General features: G+C 43.2%; 1 protein-coding gene across 4 annotated transcripts; it reads right to left on the bottom strand.

The window, feature by feature from the left end:
- Positions 1–15705: 15705 nt before the first annotated feature.
- On the bottom strand, positions 15706–21428 carry LOC139552273 (ADP-ribosylation factor-like protein 3). 4 transcript variants are annotated; one of them, XM_071363828.1, is made up of 6 exons: positions 21283–21428; positions 19958–20101; positions 19298–19414; positions 19143–19193; positions 18794–18979; positions 15706–16619 (listed from the first exon to the last, which is right to left on the bottom strand). In XM_071363828.1, the coding sequence occupies exons 1-6, from the start codon at positions 21283–21285 to the stop codon at positions 16572–16574; spliced, it is 549 nt and encodes a 182-aa protein (XP_071219929.1). In that variant the 5' UTR covers positions 21286–21428; the 3' UTR covers positions 15706–16571. The 4 variants fall into 4 exon arrangements, with proteins under 4 accessions (XP_071219929.1, XP_071219927.1, XP_071219930.1 ...); XM_071363829.1 differs by lacking the exon at positions 15706–16619 and adding an exon at positions 16884–17046; XM_071363826.1 differs by lacking the exon at positions 21283–21428 and having other exon boundaries at positions 16433–16619; positions 19958–20119.
- Between the last annotated feature and the right edge of the window lie 1254 nt (positions 21429–22682).

The following is a 22682-nucleotide window of genomic DNA, read 5'->3' on the forward strand; positions in this document are numbered from 1 at the left end:
GAGCACTCAGATGGCCAAACGAACCCTCCTCGCTGCTGTAAATGTGTCTGCTGGTCAGATAGGGCAGATTAATCTCAGCCTCGCCAGCCCCCCCTCTCTCTCAACAAAGTGGGATGTGTGGGTGGTTGTAGCACGGAGTAAATGGGTACCTTGCGTGATATACAGTATTAACACATTGCAGGTGCAGGACAGAGGTGTGAAAGGCCTTTGAACATTTTATTGCTATTGAGGTCATATTCCTCGTAATCATAATTCTTAAGATAAAAACCACGGATCCTAAAGTAGGCCAATACTACAGCTATAGGAATGTAGTCAATGGTGTAGGAGCCGGGGTGGAACAGGGGGGACATGTCCCCCCCCAATGTTAGAAGCAACACTTTTATAAAAAAATAGTAGCCAGATTTGTTGAGGGACTTTTATATTGAAAAGGCCTCCGCTGCTGGAACATGAGTAACTTCCCCCACCTCCACTGACTGCTTCGTTCTCATGCTGCGTTCATAACCAAGTGGGAAGGTGATAATTACCAGTTGTGAAGTTGTAAATACCAGTTAGATGGATTCATGTTCTTTGAACTTTTGGCTAATGGCCAATAAACTGCATCAACCATGAACTAAAAGTATATCATTCTTGTACAGTGCCTTCAAACAATATTCATGATTCTTGAATTATGGATTAAATAGATTTGTTTTTCACCCATCAACACATAATACCCCATAATGACAAAGTGAAAACTTGTTTTTGGAAATGTTAGCAAATTTATTGAAAATTAAATACAGAAATATTATATTAGTAGTCACACCACTTTGCTATGACACTCCAAATTGAGCTCAAGGGGATCCAATTTCCATTGATCATCCTTGAGATGTCACTACAACTTGATTGGAGTCCACATGTGGCCAATTCAATTGATTGGACATGATTTAGAAAGACACCTGTCTATATAAGGTCCCACAATTGACAGTGCATGTCAGAGCCATGAGGTCGAAGGAATTGTCCGTAGAGCTCCGAGACAGGATTGTGTCGAGGCACAGATTTGGGGAAGGGACCAAACATTTCTGCAGCATTGAAGGTCCCCAAGAACACAGTGGCCTCCATCATTCTTAAATGGAAGAAGTCTGGAACCACCAAAACACTTCCTAGAGCTGGCTGCCCGGCCAAACTGAGCAATCGGGGGAGAAGGGACTTGTTCAGGGAGGTGACCAAGAACCTGATGGTCACTCTGATAGAGCTCCAGAGTTCCTCTGTGGAGATGGGAGAAACTTCCAGAAGGACAACCATTTCTGCAGCACTCCACCAATCAGGCCTTTATGGTAAAGTGGCCAGACGGAAGCCACTCCTCAGTAAAAGGCTCACGACAGCCCGCTTGGAGTTTGCCAAAAGGCACCTATAGGACTCTCAGACCATGAGAAACATCTGGTCTGATGAAACCAAGATTGAACTCTTTGGCCTGAATACCAAGAACCACGTTTGGAGGAAACCTCACCTATGGTGAAGCATGGTGGTGGCAGCATCATGCTGTGGGGATGTTTATCAGTAGCAGGAACTGGAAGACTAGTCAGGATTGAGGGAAAGATGAACGGAGCAAAGTACAAAGCGATCCTTGATGAAAACCTGCTCCAGAGCGCTCAGGACTTCACACTGTGACAAAGGTTCACCTTCCAACAGGCACACAGCCAAGACAACGCAGGAGTGGTTTCAGGACAAGTCTCTGTATGTCCTTGAGTGGCCCCGCCAGAGCCCGGACTTGAACATCTCTGTAGAGACCTGAAAATAGCTGTGCAGCGACGCTCCCCATCCAACCTGACAGAGCTTTTTTTTTTTTTTTTTTTTTTACAAACTTGGAAAGATTTCTAGAAACCTGTTTTTGCTTTGTCAGTATGGAGTATTGTGTGTAGTTTGATGAGGGACAATTACAATACATTATAGAATAAGGCTGTAACGTAACAAAATATGGAAAAGGTCAAGGGATCTGAATACTTTCCGAATGCACTGTATGTGTGAGTGTGTGGGTAGGGGTTAAGTCAAAGGATCACTCAAAGATTCACACGGGTCGGGGCTGCCACACGAATCAATGACTGACGACACAGATGCCACAAGCTAGAGATGAGAGACTGGACCATGCAGAAGAAGGAACTCAGAGTTCCTTTTGCGTCAACACCTCTCATTTGTTTTGTAATTTTCATTCATAAAACAGCTGTAGCCATACCGCTGAAATCACAAGCCTACTACTTGCTAGCTTCATTGACAAACACTTAGCTAGTTAGCAAGTGATTTTCGGCACTGATAAACAGTGTGTAGCTCGTATGTTTTTAAGATAGTTTGACAGCTTGCAGATGATGAAGTTGTAGACATGTTATTGTTCTCAGAAATCATGTCCTGAGAGTGCATACAGACTTTCCCTACTAAATAGACTGTACAGTATATGCAGTGCACTGACTAGTTTCTCAAGCACATTTTTTTACTTGAGAAATACTGCATTAAACACCTTATTTAGATGTAAAATTTCCCGAGTAAGGCCTCCTTGGCAAAACAAATTCTAAATTCTAAATTCAGTTCTGTCTGCACCAGACAGAACTGTTTCGTGTTGTTCCATTTTGTTATTTTGTCTCAGTGTTCAGTTTAAATAAATAATCATGAACACTTACCACGCTGCGCTTTGGTCCGATCCTTCTTCATCCGACGACCGTTACAGAATTACCCACCACAAGCGGACCAAGCAGCGTGGTATGGAGGAGCAGAGGGTTCAGGACTCCTGAACATGGGAGGAGATATTGGACGGACAGGGACCCTGGAGACAGGCTGGGGAATATCGCCGCCCGAAAGAAGAACTGGAGGCAGCTAAAGCTGAGAGGCGGCAATATGAGGCAAGGCAGCGCAGCAGGCACGAGAGGCAGCCCCCAACATTTTTTGGGGGGGGCACACGGGGAGATTGGCGGAGTCAGGCGATAGACCTGAGCCAACTCCCCGTGCTTACCGGAAGCAGCGTGGTACTGGTCAGGCACCGTGTTATGCGGTAAAGCGCAAGGTGTCTCCAGTGCGCGCTCATAGCCCGGAGCGCTATATGCCAGCCCCCCGCAAGTGCCATGCGAGAGTGGGCATCCAGCCAGGGCGGATTGTGCCAGCTCAGCGCGCTTGGTCTCCGGTGCGCCGTTTCGGCCCAGGGTATCCTGCGCCGGCTCTGCGTACTGTGTCTCCGGGGCACTGGGACAGTTCAGTTCGTCCTATGCCTGCGCTCCGCCCGTGCCGGGCTAAAGTGGGCATTGAGCCAAATGCAGAGGTGCGAGTGGTAAGCACCAGATCTCCAGTGCTCCCCCACAGCCCGGTTCGACCTGTGCCTCCTCTACGCACCAGGCCTCCTGTAGGTCTCCCCAGCCTGGTGGGCCCTGTGGCAGCCCCATGCACCAGGCTGTCTCTGCGTCTCCTCCTCCAGAGTCTTCCTCCAGTCCGGACCCTCCAGCGACGCCCTCCAGTCCGGAGCCTCCAGAGTCTTCCTCCAGTCCGGACCCTCCAGCGACGCCCTCCAGTCCGGAGCCTCCAGAGTCGCCCTCCAGTCCGGACCCTCCAGCGACACCCTCCAGTTCGGGCCCTCCAGCGACGCCCTCCAGTCCGGAGCCTCCAGTGTCGCCCTCCAGTCCGGAGCTTCCAGCGACGCCCTCCAGTCCGGAGCTCCCAACAAGGGTCCCCAGTCCAGGGCCCGCTACAAGGGTCCCCAGTCCGGGGCCCACAACGAGGGCGCCCAGTCCGGGGCCCGCAACGAGGGCGCCCAGTCCGGGGCCCGCTACGAGGGTCCCCAGTCCGGGGTCAGCGGCGAGGGTCCCCAGTCCGGGGTCAGCGGCGAGGGTCCCCGCTCTAGAAGCACCACCCAAGTGTGCCAAGCCAGAGGTGGAGCGGGGTCTACGTCCCGCACCAGAGCCGCCACCGCGGAGAAATGCCCACCCAGACCCTCCCCTATAGGATCAGGTTTTGCGGCCGGGGTCCGCACCTTTGGGGGGGGGGGGGGGTACTATCACGCCCTGACCGTAGAGAGCTTTTTATGTCTCTATTTTTGTTTGGTCAGGATGTGATTTGGGTGGGCATTCTATGTTCATTTTCTATGTTTTGCATTTCTTTGTGTTTGGCCGGGTGTGGTTCTCAATCAGAGGCAGCTGTCTATCGTTGTCTCCGATTGAGAATCATACTTAGGCAGCTTTTTCCCACCTGTGTTTTGTGGGTAATTGTTTTCTGTTTTGTGTTCTGCACCAGACAGAACTGTTTCGTGTTGTTCCATTTTGTTATTTTGTCTCAGTGTTCAGTTTAAATAAATAATCATGAACACTTACCACGCTGCGCTTTGGTCCGATCCTTCTTCATCCGACGACCGTTACAGTAAGTGACATGTAACAAAAAGAAAACTGCTGGTGCACAACCAAGTATCGAAAATGCACCTTGTGTATTATACTATTCAGCAGGGGGAGGTCCGGGCTCGCCGACAGACAAGCAACAGAGACAGACATGGCTATGTGTTGAGTGTCCCCGTGTTGCTACAATGACGTGTCACAACAAAGACTGCTCTCACTTTTGGAAGGGATTGCGGACCTTCTTCCTCCTGCGGGGCAGAGGTTTGCCTCTGCTCTCGGCCCACGTCTCGCTGGGCTATGGATGGGGCCCTCCACGGGGCATGAAGAAACCAGTCTCAGGTGGAGAACAGAGCCAGAGCTACATATGAGGACATTGAGGTCTGGACCTCGGTAATATATATAAAATAAAAACTCAGTCAGAGTCTCAACTTACTGTTAAGAATGCAAATACATTTCCTTAGGTCTTTCCTTCCTGCACAATCCTGTATTGCACGATTGCATCATTACATGCCATTAAGTTCTTAAATTCTTAACACTTAATTTTTTTGGGGGGGGTATAATGTAGTCTAATCTCGCTTCAGCTCTCAGCACAGACTGTGAAACTGTGTGTGTTCGTGTGAGAGGGGACGGGCTGGATATAGCCAATCAGAATCAAGTGAATTGATGGATGAAATGTCTCTAGCTGAATCCTGAGAGAAGACCGTCTCCAGAGAGAGGGCTGCTCTGCCCGTTACTGCTTTTACACACCCTTACTTGCTCCCTTCTTTGATCAATGTTGCCAATGTTGCCTTCTTTGATCAATGTTGATGCCCGGTTTTGTGATGCCCGTAAAGGCATTTACAGTACTAGTAAAAAATATGGACACACCTACTCATTCCAGGGTTTTTCTTTATTTTTACAATTTTTTACATTGTGGAATAATAGTAAAAACATCAAAACTATGAAATAACACATATGGAATCATGTAGTAGCCAAAAAAGTATTAAACGAATCAAAATATGTTTTATATTTGAGATTCTTCAAAGTAACCATCCTTTGCCTTGATGAAAGCTTTGCACACTCTTGGCATTCTCTCAACCAGCTTCATGAGGTATAGTCACCTGGAATGCCTTGTTAAAAGTTAATTTGTGGAATTTCTTTCCTTCTTAACCTCTCTAGGGTACGTGAGACGTTAGCGTCCCACCTCTTCAACAGCCAGTGAAACTGCAGGGCGCCAAATTCAAAACAACAGAAATCCCATAACTAAAATTCCTCAAACATACATGTATTTTACACCATTTTAAAGATACACTTGTTGTAAATCCAGCCACAGTGTCCGATTTCAAAAAGGCGTTACGACGAAACCAAACTATTATGTTAGGTGAGTGCCTATTCACAGAATAACACAGACATTTTTTCAGCCAAAGAGAGGATTCACAAAAAGCAGAAATATAGATAAAATGAATCACTAACCTTTGATGATCTACATCAGATGACACTCATAGGACTTCATGTTACACAATACATGTATGTTTTGTTCGGTAAAGTTCATATTTATATCCAAAAATCTTAGTTTACATTGGCGACTTACGTTCAGAAGTTCCAAAACATCATTTGATTTTGCAGAGAGCCACATCAATTTACAGGAATACTCATAATAAACATTGCTAAAAGATACAACTGTTATGCATGGAATTTTAGATGCACTTCTCCTTAATGCAACCGCTGTGTCAGATTTTAAAAAAGCTTTACGGAAAAAACAAAAACCATGCAATAATCTGAGGTCGGCGCTCAGAGCCCAATCAAGACACAAGTATAGCCGCCATATTATGCAGTGAACAAAAGTCATAAAAGCATTATAAATCTTCACTTACCTTTGCTGATCTTCGCCGGAATGCACTCCCAGGACTCCCACTTCCACAAGAAATGTTTGTTTTGTTCGGTAATGTCCATCATTTATGTCCAAATAGTTACTTTTGTAAGCGCGTTTGGTAAACAAATCCAAAGTCACGAAGTGCGTTCACTAAAAGCAGACGAAATGTCAAAAAGTTCCGTAACAGTCAGTAGAAACATGTCAAACGATGTATTGAATCAATCTTTAGGATGTTTTTAACATAATTCTTCAATAATGTTCCAACCGGAGAATTCCTGTCTTCAGAAAAGCAAATGGAACGGGAGCAAACTCTCATGTGAAGACGCATGGTCAGCTCGTGGCTGCTCGTACCCCGCTCCTCCGCTCTCTCCACTGGCTTCCAGTTGAAGCTCGCATCCGCTACAAGACCATGGTGCTTGCCTACGGAGCTGTGAGGGGAACGGCACCTCCGTACCTTCAGGCTCTGATCAGGCCCTACACCCAAACAAGGGCACTGCGTTCATCCACCTCTGGCCTGCTCGCCTCCCTACCTCTGAGGAAGTACAGTTCCCGCTCAGCCCAGTCAAAACTGTTCGCTGCTCTGGCACCCCAATGGTGGAACAAACTCCCTCACGACGCCAGGTCAGCGGAGTCAATCACCACCTTCCGGAGACACCTGAAACCCCACCTCTTTAAGGAATACCTAGGATAGGATAAAGTAATCCTTCTAACCCCCCCCCCCCTTAAAAGAGTTAGATGCACTATTGTAAAGTGGTTGTTCCACTGGATATCATAAGGTGAATGCACCAATTTGTAAGTCGCTCTGGATAAGAGCGTCTGCTAAATGACTTAAATGTAATGTAATGTAATGCTGGCAGACCTCTGACTCATTCCTCTCTGCTTCGGCCCCAATTCACAGTAGACGCATCAGACAAGGTTCTAAAGACTGTTGACATCTAGTGGAAGCCTTAGGAAGTGCAACATTACCAGTATCCCACTGTATCTTCAATAGGAGCTGAGTTGAAAATCGACCAACCTCAGATTTTCCACTTCCTGGTTGGATTTTTTCTCAGGTTTTTGCCTGCCATATGAGTTCTGTTATACTCACAGACATCATTCAAACAGTTTTAGAAACATCAGAGTGTTTTCTATCCAACCCTACTAATAATATGCATATTCTAGCTTTTAAGGCTTTGTAGCAGGCCGTTTACTCTGGGCATGCTTTTCATCTGGATGTGAAAATATTGCACCCTACCCCAAAGAAGTTAATGCGTTTGAGTCAATCAGTTGTGTTGCGACAAGATAAGGGTGGTATACAGAAGATAGCCCTATTTGGTAAAAGACCAAGTCCATATGATGGCAAGAAGAGCTCAAATAAGCAAAGAGAAATGACAGCCCATCATTACTTAAAGACATGAAGGTCAGTCAATCCGGAAAATGTCAAGACTATTGAACGTTTGTTCAAGTGCAGTGGCAAAAACCATCAAGCGCTATGATGAAACTGGCTCTCATGAGGACCGCCACAGGAAAGGAAGACCCAGAGTTACCTCTGCTGCAGAGAATAAGTTTGAGTTGATTGCAGCCCAAATAAATGCTTTAACAGACACATCTCAACATCAACTGTTCAGAGGAGACTGCGTGAATCAGGCCTTCATGGTCAAATTGCTGCAAAGAAACCACTACTAAAGGACACCAGTAACACAAAGAGACTTGCTTTGGCCAAGAAACACAAGCAATGGACAATAGACCGGTGGAAATCTGTCCTTTTGTTTCATGAGTCCAAACCAAATTTTGGTTCCAACCGCCATGTCTTTGTGAGACGCAGAGTAGGTGAACGGATGACCTCCGCATGTGTGATGGTGTGGGGAAGTTTGGCTGGTGACACTGTCAACGATTTGTTTAGAATTCAAGGCACTCTTAACTTCTTTGGGACTGGGAGGCAGTATTGAGTAGCTTGGATAAAAGGTGCCCAGAGTAAACTGCCTGCTACTCGGTCCTAAAAGCTAGAATATGCATATAGTTAGTAGATTTGGATAGAAAACACTCTGAAGTTTCTAAAACTGTTTGAATGATGTCTGTGAGTATAACAGAACTCATATGTCAGGCAAAAACCTGAGAAAAAATCCAACCAGGAAGTGGGAAATCTGAGGTTTGTAGTTTTTCAAGTCATTGCCTATCAAATATACAGTGTCTATGGGGTCATATTGCACTTCTTAAGGCTTCCACTAGATGTCAACAGTCTTTAGAACTTTGTTTGATGCTTCTACTGTGAAGAAGGGGGGAATAAGAGCTGTTTGAGTCAGGGGTCTGGCAGAGTGCCACGAGCTCAGTCTCGCGCGCTCCCGTGAGAGTTAGCTGCATTTCTATAGACAAAGGAATTCTCCTGTTGAAACATTATTGAAGATTTATGATAAAAACATCCTAAAGATTGATTCTATACTTAGTTTGACATGTTTCTACGGACTGTAATATGACTTTTCGTCTGAACTTTCGCCTGGAGTTGCTCGCGCCTCCTGAGTTTGGATTTGTGTACTGAACGCGCGAACAAAAAGGAGGTATTTGAACATAAATGATGGACTTTATCAAACAAAAAAAACATTTATTGTGGAACTGGGATTCCTGGGAGTGCATTCTGATGAAGATCCTCAAAGGTAAGTGAATATTTATAATGCTATTTCTGACTTCTGTTGACTCCACAACATGGCAGGTATCTCTATGGCTTGTTTTTGTGTCTGAGCGCCGTACTCAGATTATTTCATCGTGTGCTTTTTCCGATAAGTTTTTTTGAAATCTGACACAGCGGTTGCATTAAGGAGAAGTTTATCTATAATTCCATGCATAACAATTGTATCTTTTAGCAATGTTTATTATGAGTATTTCTGTAAATTGATGTGGCTCTCTGCAAAATCACCAGATGTTTTGAAGGCAAAACATTACTGAACATTATGCGCCAATGTAAACTAAGATTTTTGGATATAAATATGAACTTTATCGAACAAAACATACATGTATTGTATAACATGAAGTCCTATGAGTGTCATCTGATGAAGATCATCAAAGGTTAGTGATTAATTTAATCTCTATTTCTGCTTTTTGTGACTCCTCTCTTTGGCTGGAAAAATGTCTGTGTTTTTCTGTGACTTTCTGTGCTGACCTAACATAATCGTTTGGTGTGCTTTCGTCGTAAAGCATTTTTGAAATCGGACACTGTGGCTGGATTTACAACAAGTTTATCTTTAAAATTGTGTAAAATACTTGTATGTTTGAGGAATTTTAATTATGGGATTTCTGTTGTTTTGAATTTGGCGCCCTGCAATTTCACTGGCTGTTGTTGAGGTGGGATGCTAGCATCCCGAATATCCCAGAGAGGTTAACCAGCATGGCTACCACAGCATTCTGCAGAGATATGCCATCCCATCTGATTTGCGCTTAGTGGGACTATCATTTGTTTTTCAACAGGACAATGACCCAACACACCTCCAGGCTGTGTAAGGGCTATTTGACCAAGGAGAGTGATGGAGTGCCGCATCAGATGACCTCGCCTCCACAATCACCCGACCTCAACCCAATTGAGATGGTTTGGGATGAGTTGGACCACAGACTGAAGGAAAAGCAGCCAACAAATGCTCAGTATATGTGGGAACCCCTTCAAGACTGTTGGAAAAGCATTCCAGGTGAATCTGGTTGAAAGAATGCCAAGAGTGTGCAAAGCTGTCATCAAGGCAAAGGGTGGCTTCTTTGAAGAATCTAAAATCTAAAATATATTTTGATTTGTCAAACACTTTTTTGGTTACTACATGATTCCATATGTGTTATTTCATAGTTTTGATGTCTTCACTATTATTCTATAATGTAGAAAATAGTAAAAATAAAGAAAAACCCTGGAATGAGTAGGTGTGTCAACTTTTGACTGGTACTGTATATAATATATATATATATACACACACTACATGAACAACAGTATATGGACACCTGCTCGTCTGTAACGCTCTAGGTGTCGGGGTGTGTGTGGAATCAGACGCAGGAACAGCAGAGCTTCAATACGTTGAGTTTAATTCCCAACCCGTAAACCAAAAATGTCCAAACCGGACTACTGGGTGTCAAGGAGAGCCTGCCTCGGTTGAAGTCGTGACATCGTCGAACATATCATTCCAAAATCATGGGCATTAATATGGAGCTGGTCCCCTCTTTGCTGCTATAACAGCCTCCACTCTTCTGGGAAGGCTTTCCACTAGATGTTGGAACATTGCTGCGGTGATTTGCTTCCATTCAGCCACAAGAGCATTAGTGAGGTCGAGCACTGATGTTGGGCGATTAGGCCTGGCTCTCAGTCGGCATTCCAATTCATCCCAAAGGTGTTCGATTGGGTTGAGGTCGGGGTTCGGTGCAGGCCAGTCTAGTTCTTCGCTACCAATCTCGACAAACCATTTCTGTATGTACCTCGCTTTGTGCACGGGGGCATTGTCATGCTGAAACAGGAAAGGTCCTTCCCCAGACTGTTGCCACAAAGTTGGAAGCACAGAAGTGTGTAGAATGTCATTGTATGCTGTAGCGTTAAGATTTCCCTTCACTGGAACTAAGGGGCCAAGCCTGAACCATGAAAAACAGCCCCAGATCATTATTCCTCCTCCACCAAACTTTACAGTTCAAATCAAATCAAACTTTGTCACATGCGCCGAATACAACAGGTGTAGACCTTACCGTGAAATGCTTACTTACAAGCCCTTAACCAACAATGCAGTTAAAGAAATAGTTAGGAAAATATTAACCAAATATATTCATGTAAAAAATAATAAAAACCCAAAAATGTAACACAATAAAATAACAATAACAAGGCTATATACAGTACCGAGTTAATGTGCGGGGGTGCAGGTTAGTCGAGGTAATTTGAACATGAGTCGAGGTAATTTGTACATGTATTGGGGCAGGTAGCGTTCTCCTGGCATCTGCCAAATCCAGATTCGTCCGTCGGATTGCCAGATGGTAAAGCATGATTCATCACTCCAGAGAACGCATTTCCACTGCTCCAGAGTCCAATGGTGGTGAGCTTTACACCACTCCAGCCGACGCATGGTATAGCGCATGGTGATCTTAGGTTTGTGTGCGGCTGCTCGGCCAGGGAAACCCATTCATGAAGCTCGCGACGAACACTTCCTGTGTTGATGTTGCTTCCAGAGGCAGTTTGGAACTCGGTAGTAAGTGCTGCAACCGAGGACAGACGATTTCAGCATTTGACGGTCCCGTTCTGTGAACTTGTGTGACCTACCACTTTGCGGCGTAGCTGTTGTTGCTCCTAGACGTTTCCACTTCACAATAACAGCACTTACAGTTGACCGGGGCAGCTCTAGCAGAGCAGAAATTTGATGAACTGACTTGTTGGAAAGATGGCATCCTATGACGGTTCCAAGGTGAAAGTCAATGAGCTCTTCAGTAAGGCCATTCTAATGCCAACGTTTGTCTATGGAGATTGCATTGCTGTGTGCTCGAGTTTATACACCTGTCAGCAACGGGTGTGGCTGAATTGGCCAAATCCACTAATTTGAAGGGGTGTCCACATACTTTTATATATACAGTGTAGTTGTGTAGAGAGAGATTGATTAATTTCAGTTTGACCTTTCATGCCTAGTTTTTTTATTTTATTATGTTGCTGGTTATTGTTACAGTATAATAACTGTATTACAAATATTATTTTTAGTTTCAAACCATACAGTATGCAGAGCAGCAGAAGTAACAATCTGCTATAGGGAAAGTAAGACAAATATTAGGAAATGAATCATACAGTATCAGAGAAAGACTACAAAATGGTTATTTAAATTAATATATCCACATAGACAGTCACTGATTGGAGTTTACCAGAGTAAGTGCCCCTCTGCAAGGCCCCCCTTAGCCTTGTAAATGTGCCTATTTGTAAGTTAAGATTTGTCTGTATCCTTTTCTCAAAGTAAAACCAATAAAGAGCATTTAAAAGGTGTTTATCAAAAAAATCTTCCTGTGGGGCTGATGGCCCCAATCAATGTTATACTCTCCTACACCCCTGCCTGTAGTATAGTTACAGACAGAGACTGTGTGACACACAACACTTTAATTAAGTTAGAGGATATCTCTCTCTTTACCCCGCTGGTCAATCTGTCTTTCTGTCCTTCGTTTCCCCTGTGTGGGAGGCCGGTGTTCTGGGGTAAGAAGCTGGGAAAGTCCCATGATTTATGGCCAACTGCAGGCCTGACTGCCTCTCGCCTCAGCGAGGTTAGCAGTGAGGGTAACGAGGGTTGATTGCTTCGCTCTATTCTCTTATTTGGGAAATCCTATATTGTTCATTGGGATTTATTGTCACTCGCATCCTTTGCAGTTTGCGATCTGATTAACATCATATTTGGGAAAGGGAAACAACTTTGAGTGCATTTTATTAGTTTGATTATTACATTGTGTGGTTCAGATGTTAATAATTAAGCAATGCAGAGGGAGAGTTATGGAGATTTTATCACCTGTCTCACATGGTAGACTTTCATTTCCCTGTTATATTTTTTTCACTTTTCACCTTTAGAAGAGCGCTACATAGATCCTCATAAAACTATGAACACCTATTTATACACTGGACAAACCCAAGAGCTAAACTTGTGATTCTTTATTTCATTTCCTCAGAACTTAAATGCAACTCCTTATAGATTTCCTAATTTCAGTAGAAAATATATGACAGACTTTTTTAGGATCCATTTCATTAATACATTCATCTTTACATTACATGTTTCTCTGCTTAGGTAGAGTAATGACCACTATTGCTTTCAAGTGTACCAAAGCAGCAAACCACAGTGAATATGGATGGATCACACTTGTGCATGGTCTACAAAACCCTCCATACTCTATGCTGACTGTTGAATCACCTTGAGGTCCAGTTGAATACTCCTGCTCTCGTTTTGCCTCAGATGGAGGAGCAACAGACTTCGGGTTATTAAAGCCAGCCAAGCTTACATGGAGAGCACGGCACACGGCAGAATATTGTGACTCAAGGCCAGAGGAGGAGGTTTGTTTTTATCATGGCAAAGCACCCAAATCATGTTGGTATGAAGAGGGCTATATAAATGCAAATTGTATTGGAGATCTATTAGAGTCCTGGAAAAGGGTTGTATGTAAATGTCTATAAGACCACAGTGGAGCACTCAGCCCAGGCAGATTAGTATGGGCTGCGATAAAAGACAAAATAGAAATAAAAAAAATGGAATTGCCTTGTGGTAAATCATGGTGAACAAGGTGAGAACTTCAGTGAATGGTTGAGGTATTCTATGTGATTTATTGTATATGCAAGAGAGATGTATTGAAGAGAGATTGTTTTAAATGCGCCAGTGTCAAAGATTGTTGGGTGCAGTTCATAGTATTTGCTTTACTAAGGAAAGAACTCTCATGCATAAAATGTGATCGTGTTCAAATTCTAAGGTACGAAATCCAGAGATCATTAGAGTTACGTTTCGTAGTAATTTGGGGCTTTTATTGTAATGGTGCAAATTCTCTAGTCTAGACTAACTACATTAGTCCAGCCAAATGAGAGTGAGAAACAAGGGAAAGTTATAATCGGCTAAATAATTTCTTGCTTTGCTTGTTTGTGTCCTAAAGGATACTGAATAATGACTTTATTTTACCCTATAAAATAACAACCAATATAGATAAATTACTAAAGCCCATAACATAAACTCATCACATACACATGTTGAAATGTATGTTGTTGAAAAACAGTACAAGTACTATACAACAAGAGGGAATATGTGAGTGCTGTGAGCAAGTGTTGTCATGGAGATCAATAGTAGAGAAATAGTGCCCTCTAGTTATTTTCTAGGAGAAGCGCAGGCATTCCTGTCTGACATTCGGTGCTTGGGCATTAGTAGCTAGGTTTCCATCCAATTTGCAACAGATTTTCATGGGAATATTCTGAAATCTGCATAAAACAATATGCACATTATCCCACCAGTGTGTTGCCAAGAAACAGATTTATTGCAGATAAAAGTCTGTGCGTGATAACATAGTCCAACTCAATCATCAAGTTTGCAGACGACACAACAGTAGTGGGCTTGATCACCACCAACAACGAGACAGCCTACAGGTGAGGGCACTTGGAGTGTGGTGTCAGGAAAACAACCTCTCACTCAACGTCAACAAAACAAAGGAGATGATCGTAGACTTCAGGAAACAGCAGAGGGAGCACCCCCCTATCCACATCGAAGAGACAGCAGTGGAGAAGGTGGAAAGTTTTAAGTTCCTGGGCATACACATCACAGACAAACTGAAATTGTCCCACCCCCAAAGATAATGTGGTGAAGAAGGCGCAACAGCACGTCTTCAACCTCAGGAGGCTAAAGAAATGTGGCTTGTCACCCAAAACCCTGACAAACTTTTACAGATGCACAATCGAGAGCATCCTGTCGGGCTGTATCACAACTGCACTGCCCTCAACCGCAAGGCTCTCCAGAGGGTTGTGGGGTCTGCACAACACATCACCGGGGGCAAACTACCTGCCCTCCATGACACCTACAGCACCCGATGTCACAGGAAGGCCAAAAATATCATCAAGGACTACAACCACCCGAGCCACTGTCTGTTCACACCACTATCATCCAGAAGGCGAGGTCAGTACAGGTGCATCAAAGCTGGGACCGAGAGATATAAGTTGTTTTTCAATCTCAAGGCCACCAGACTGCTAAACAGCAATCACTAACTCAGAGAAGCTGCTGCCTACATTGAGACCCAATCACTAGTCACTTTAAATAATGGCACTTTAATAATGTTTACATATCTTACATTACTCATATCACATGTATATACTGTATTTTATACCATCTATTGCACCTTGCCTATGCCGCTCGGCCATCGCTCATCCATATACTTATATGTACATATTCTCATTCACCTCTTTAGATTTGTGTGTATTAGGTAGTTGTTAGGGAATTGTTAGATTACTTGTTAGATATTACTGCACTGTCGGAACTAGAAGCACAAGCATTTCTCTACACTCGCATTAACATCTGTTAACCATGTGTATGTGATAAATAAAATTTGATTTGCACATAAAATAACTTTTGCGGTTAAATTCCCATGTACCGAAGAAAAAATACAAGTTATATGGTTTGCCGTCACACTTTCAACTCTAATGATGTTTTTGTCACAAAAACGGATTCGTTAGCCTTATAGCAAATTTGCCCCACAGTGTGGGTCGGCTACCTACATGATGAGATTATTATGGATAATAAGAGCGATAAAATTTGTTTGTTAAATGGTAGCCAAGCATCGATCATCATGTCACCAGAATAAGACCCTCAATATTTATTGAAAAGGTGCATCAAGCTCATCACCGTGCACTTTCACAACCCTGTAAAATTCATCATAATTTATTTAATCTCTAGACTAACAAACGGCATGCTTTCCTGAGTCATAGTGGGAGGACCTCCAAGTTTACTTCGATATGATAGTTATTAAATCAATATTTGCGAATAAAGGCGTTTCAACTGCCATTTCTCACATAATTTATTTTACCGTCACAAAAAGATCAGACCATTTTGAACAACCACATTTTATTTGTTCATGCTTCAGGTAATTAAATCAGCATGAAATGGTTGGATAGAAACCTGGTTACTGATACAGAGCAGGATATTTCCTTGCCCCACTGGTACTAAGGACAGAGTTTCAATCACATACACGCAACAAAGTACCCACTGGGCAAAAACTGGTTGAATCAACATTGTTTACACATCATTTCAACCCAAAAATCTATGTGATGACGTTGAATCAACATTGTTTACACATCATTTCAACCCAAAAATCTATGTGATGACGTTGAATCAACGTGGAAAACGAAATGTCATCAACTTCCGGGCAAGTTGTGTTTTTTTTCACCCAACTTTTAACCTAAATCCAATGACATGGTGAAAGTTTTTATTAATTTCACGTTGAATTCATGTTAGTTGACAACTCAACCAAATGTAAATCAAAAGTAGATGTTGGAACTGATGTCTGTGCCCAGTGGGTAGAGTCTATTCAGCTGTTCATTCTTAAAAAACGACTTTCATAATGTAGATATCTTCATAATATGCCTCCTGACTATTACAAAAAGGTGGCAAAAGTAAGCACACAGAAATGACAGGTGAGTAATATCTCAATAATTAAAATGTTTAAATAATAACGTATATACAGTATATACAACTCGAGAAGCATTAATAAAATGCTGGGAATGTCAACATTACAGAACGTTTCCCTTTAAAGTATTTACTCTATTGAACTGGCTCATGATCTATATAAAAAAATATCACAATACTTTTAAAACATATTATGACAGCAAGTCAAAAGCTTTGATAATGAACACCACTCCACCTTTCACCTCCTACCCTTCGTTTGAGTCTTTGGGAATAAGTATGCCCCTGGCGTCACTTCTTACGAACTGCTATATTCTTGCACACCCATGTCATGCCATCCTATAAAGTAAGTAAACAGACTCATATTACATCGGCACAGTATTAAACATTAGTGTGCAATCAGTGTCTATGAGGCTCTCTAAATGTGTGTTGTGTGCAAATGTAGTGTATGGGCAGTTTGTGTGTACAGTGCATTCTGAAATTATTTATACCCCTTGACTTTTCCACATCTTGTTACGTTACAGCCTTATTCTAAAATGGATTAAATTAATATTTTTCCTCATCCATCCACACACTACCCCATAATGACAAAGCGAAAACAGGTTTTTAGAAATGTTTGCTAATTTATAAAAAATGATAAACAGAAAAAACATATTTACATCATAAATATTCAGACCCTTTGCTATGAGACTCGAAATTGAGCACAGGTGCATCCTGTTTCCATTGATCATCCTCGAGATGTTTCTACAACTTGATTGGAGTCCACCTGTGGGAAATTCAATTCATTGGACATGATTTGTAAAGGCCTGTCTATATAAGGTTCCACAGTTGACAGTGCATTTCAGATAAAAAAACAAACCATGAGGTTGAAGGAATTGTCTGTAGAGCTCTGAGACATGATTGTGTCGAGGCACAGATCTATGGAAGGGTAACAAAACATGTTTGCAGCATTGAAGGTCCCCAAGAACAGTCACCTCCATCATTCTTAAATGGAAGAAGTTTGGAACCACCAAGACTCTTCCTAGAGCTGGCCGCCCGGGCCAAATTGAGCAATCGGGGGAGAAGGGACTTGTTCAAGGAGGTGACTAAGAACCTGAAGGTCACTCTGAAAGAGCTCCAGAGTTCCTCTGTGGAGATGGGAGAACCTTCCAGAAGGACAACCATCTCTGCAGCACTCCACCAATCAGGATGTATAGTAGAGTGGCCAGACAGAAGCCAATCCTCAGTAAAAGGCACATGACAGCCAGCTTGGAGTTTGCCAAAAGGCTTCTAAAGGACAGTCAGACCATGAGAAACAAGATTATCTGGTCAGATGAAAACAAGATTGAACTCTTTGGCCTGAATGCCAAGCGTCACGTCTGGAGGAAACCTGATAACATCCATATGGTGAAGCATGGTGGTGGCAGCATCATGCTGTGGGGATGTTTTTCAGCGGCAGGGACTGGGAGACTAGTCAGGTTGAATGGAGCAAAGTACAGAGAGATCCTTGATGAAAACCTGCTCCAGAGCGCTCAGGACAACAACCCTTCCAACAGGACAACAATCCTAAGCACACAGCCAAGACAACACAGGGGTGGCTTCGAGGCCTCCCGAGTGGTGCAGTGGTCTAAGGCACTGCATCACAGTGCTAGCTGTGCCACTAGAGATTCTGGGTTCGACAGGGAGACCCATGGGGTGGCGCACAATTGGCCCAGCATCGTCTGGATTAGGGGAGGGTTTGGCTGGCAGGGATGTCCTTGTCCCATCGCACACTAGAGACTCCTGTGGCGGGCCGGGCGCAGTGCACACCGACGTGGTCGCCAGGTGTACGGTGTTTCCTCCGCCACATTGGTGCGGCTGGATTCCGGGTTAAGTGGGCATTGTGTCAAGAAGCACTGCACACCAACGCAGTGCACACCGACGTGGTCGCCAGGTGTACGGTGTTTCCTCCGCCACATTGGTGCGGCTGGATTCCGGGTTAAGTGGGCATTGTGTCAAGAAGCACTGCGTATGGTTGGGTTGTGTTTGGTTGGGTTGTGTTTCGGGGGACACACGGCTCGGCTCTCGACCTTAGCCTCTCCCGAGTCCGTACGGGAGTTGCAGCGATGAGACAAGACTATAACTACTAATTGGAAACCATGAAATTGGGGAGAAAAAGGGGTAAAAAATAAAAAAGTATATATACAAAAAAAAAAATACAAAAAGGAATGGCTTCGGGATAAGTCTCTGAATGTCCTTGAGTGGCCCAGCTAGAGCCCGGACTTAAATCCAATCAAACATCTCTGGAGAGACCTGAAAATAGCTGTGCAGCGACGTCCCCATCCAACCTGACAGAGCTTGAGAGGATCTGCAAATACAGGTGTGCCAAGCTTGTAGCGTCATACCCAATAAGACTCGAGGCTGTAATCACTGCCAAAGGTGCAACAAAGTACTGAGAAATGGGTCTGAAAACTTATGTAAATGTGATATTTCAGTTTTTTCTTTTTAATACATTTGCAAAAATGTCTAAACCACCGTAGATGTGTGTTTTATACCTGTACTCCCTCTGCGGTAATTGCAGAGCAGGCCTGGATCTGCCATACCCGGTCTCTGATGGTGTGCAGGTTGAGGCCCTCAGCTAGCTCTGATGCAGGAGCCGCAGTCATCAAGTCCTGCTTGTTGGCAAATATCAACAGTGGCACCATGCTCAACTTCTCTTCTTCCATCAACTCAGCTAGCTCCTGTGTGTTTGAGTGTGTGTGTGTGTGTGTGTGTGTGTGTGTGTGTGTGTGTGTGTAAGAGAAGGGTGGGGGAGGGGTTCAATCAATAACTGCATCAAAATAGGGATATCAGAAGACAGCTGAATAGAATATTGTGCATTTTTACAGACTGGTGACACTTTACCTGACCGGTCTCTTCAAAGCGTTTCCTGTCTGAACTGTCAATCACATAGATCTGTGACGAAGATGGACAGAGGAGAGTATTAGTGACAGATAGGTTCAACCGTATAAAGCTTTCTGTCTCCATTTATTTGTGGTCAGAATACTTTTTGGACCCACCAGTACGTCTGTGTTCTCAAAGTAGTTCCTCCAGTACGGGCGGATCTTGCGCTGGCCTCCAATGTCCCAAACATTTAGCTTAAATCCCTGGGACTGCATGCTCTTTATGTTGAATCCCTGTGGACAGAGGAGGAGAGTGCCCATTAATGCAATGCTTTGGACAGTTTGTGATCACTGTGAGCATGCTTTCATGAGTGTCTGAGCTGTGTTTATGCTATTGTCTATATCCAGGGTTGGGCAGGTTACTTCCTAAATGTAATCTATTACAGTTACTAGTTACCTGTCAAATTGTATTCAGTAATGTATATTTTGGAACACCCAAACACAGTAATGTAATATGTTTACTTTCTGTTACTTTTGGATTACTTTCCCCTTAAGAGGCATTAGAAGATCACAAAAAGGATCTATCAAATGCATTTGGTGCGTCATCATAGTGGTCTCTGCATTTTTTTACATTTTATTTTTTATTGGCTACATCATTTCTGAATTTAAAAGTAATCAATGTAGTCATCTAGTTTTTCAAAAGTATCTGTAATCTGATTACAATATTCTTAATGGTAACGTAACTGATTGCAGGTACTGTTTTTTCTAATAAGATAATATGTAACTGATTACATGTAATCAATTACTCCCTAATCCTGTGTATATCAGTACATTTACCTGAGTAGGGGTGATGTGGCTGACATCCTCTGAGGCCAGCTGTTTAAGCAGGGTGGTCTTGCCAGCATTGTCCAGCCCTAGCAACAGTAACCGCACCTCCTGGTCCGGAGAGTGCTTCAGTCTTCGCAGAATCGACAGCAAACCCTGCAGTGCATCACACATCCAGGTCAGGTGACATCATGACAAACAGCACAAGTTGGTACTTAGGTTATAGCTATGAAATGTAATAAGAACCTAGGCAACAAGGCATTATGTTCAAACATAATTAACAGCAGGTGGTCCAGCTACAAACAACTTCTGTTCTGTTAACAGGGTTACCTGAAAGCACATTATTGCATAACAGAGCCAACACACCAGGGCAGAAATAATGCGAGGCCAGAGGCCAGAGGCCAGGGGCCGCGGGCAACCTCAGCCAATCACGAAACGCCCTGGTGTGATTGGGTTTGGCATGGCACAGATTAATCAAGACGAGCCCGAGCTCTGTGTGCAGGAGGCAAGAAGCACTAAGAGCACAGATTTAACTGTTAGCCTCTTGCCATGGCCTACTTTCACACCACCTTTGATTGGACAGTTGAGACATGTGCACAGCAAGAAGACTCTTCCAGTGTTGAGGGAGGCTTAAGAGGTCTTCTTATTCACTGCTGTCACTGTACTTTTTGATCCAGCCAACTAAATAGACAGCAGATTCTCTAGCCACATCCTTGTGATATAGTTAATGTCACAATCACTGTAGATTACATGCAATCTGAGTAGGCAACAAGAATTAGGACTAGCTAAATAAATTGAGAGACTACACGTGTCACAGGTGATTCTGTATTCAGCTTGGAGGATGAATGTATTTTCAAAGGTTTGTGGTACTTTATTACTGCAGGAATCAGTAATATGGTATCAAGCCGTACTTGTTAGTTTAGATAACTGATTACCAATCACAAGTTAAAAATGTGTCCATAACATTTGAAACGTTGTCACTGTTATTAGCTAGCTATAGCTTGTCTATGCGTAACCTTGCTTGACAGAAAATACATGGTATTATTTGTTATAAAGTTATGTTCTGACAGTAACAACAGTAATTCATTATTTACATGAATGACAATAAGCATGCCCTGCCAGGTACAGACCGTATTGGCAGGTACAGGCTGTACTGTACTGTAGCTAACGTTAACGTTACTAACCCTAGCTAGCTAACTGTTAGAAAGCTACGTTAAAGTTAGTCGCGTCGCACTTTTTGGATAACTGACTAACGTTACTCTTTCGCCCATACGATATTGCATTTAGCCATATAGCTCAATTCCAACTTTATGTTGATCATATTGCAGGGTAATTACCATGGTTTGCTCAGCTAGTGGCTCCTGTTCAGGCTCAGTGAGTGGATTAACTAGCTAGTAGCATTTGACTGTATTCATTCGGAGAACAGCTGCAAAGCTCCCCGTAGCTATGGTAGCCGTGACGTCATAATAAACAACGACGTGCCATTATTTTGCCGGGCTCGAGACCCATTTATATCTGCGATTATTTCAGTTTCTCTGATTAGGAATTGCCCATTTTAAGAACTGATCTCTTACTAAATTATCTTCATTTCCAGTGCTTGTGACTCACTCAGACAAATAGTCTACAGCAGGGATTTCGCAAGTATGGCTAACTGCGGCCGAGAGTATAGGCGAGTGGGTGTGTCGAAAGGAGTGAGTGTGTGTGTGTGTGTATGGAAAGCGAATAATTTATGGCAGATTTGTTGTCACTCAAGACCGTTTTGCGTGGCTGATTGGGCTGCACAACAAATCGATAAACCGGCAAACAGTGCACTGGGGTATGGACATCCTGCCAACCTGAAACCTGACCAATAGTGTGCAACTGCAGCCCGCAATTCGGTAGTTCCCCCCTCAAGCATTCCATTGGTACATTAATGAACACCCCTGCTCCCCCCTCGAACAATTCAATTCAAGGGGCTTTATTGGCATGGGAAACATATGTTAACATTGCCTAAGCAAGTGAGGTAGATAGTATACAAAAGTGAAATAAACAATAAAAATGAACAGTAAACATTACACTCACAGAAGTTCCAAAAGAACAAAGACATTACAAATGTCATATTATGTATATATACAGTTTTGTAACGATGTACAAATGGTTAAAGTACAAAAGGGAAAATAAATAAGCATAAATATGGGTTATATTTACAATGGAGTTTGTTTTTCACTGGTTGACCTTTTCTTGTGGCAACAGGTCACATATATTGCTGCTGTGATGGCACACTGTGGTATTTCACCCAGTAGACAGTAGATATGGGAGTTTATCAAAATCGTGTTTGTTTTTGAATTCTTTGTGGATCTGTGTAATCTGAGGGAAATATGTGTCTCTAATGTGGTCATACATTAGGCAGGAGGTTAGGAAGTGCAGCTCAGTTTCCACCTCATTTTGTGGGCAGTGTGCACATAGCCTGTAGCCTGTCTTCTCGAACATCTCATTGGTTCCGTGCACCCAAGTGTATGGCTAGCTATAGCTACCCCTGTCACCCCTGCCCCTTCTTCAAATCAAAATCAAATCAAATCAAATGTTATTGGTCACAATACAATACAATTGATTAGCAGATGTTAATGCGAGCGTAGCGAAATGCTTATGCTTCTAGTTCCGACAGTGCAGTAATATCTAACAAGTAATCTAACAATTCCTCAACAACTACCTAATATACACAAATCTAAAGGGGTGAATGAGAATATGTACATATAAG

This window comes from Salvelinus alpinus, chromosome 24 (genome assembly GCF_045679555.1).
Source record: "Salvelinus alpinus chromosome 24, SLU_Salpinus.1, whole genome shotgun sequence".
Taxonomy (NCBI): domain Eukaryota; kingdom Metazoa; phylum Chordata; class Actinopteri; order Salmoniformes; family Salmonidae; genus Salvelinus; species Salvelinus alpinus.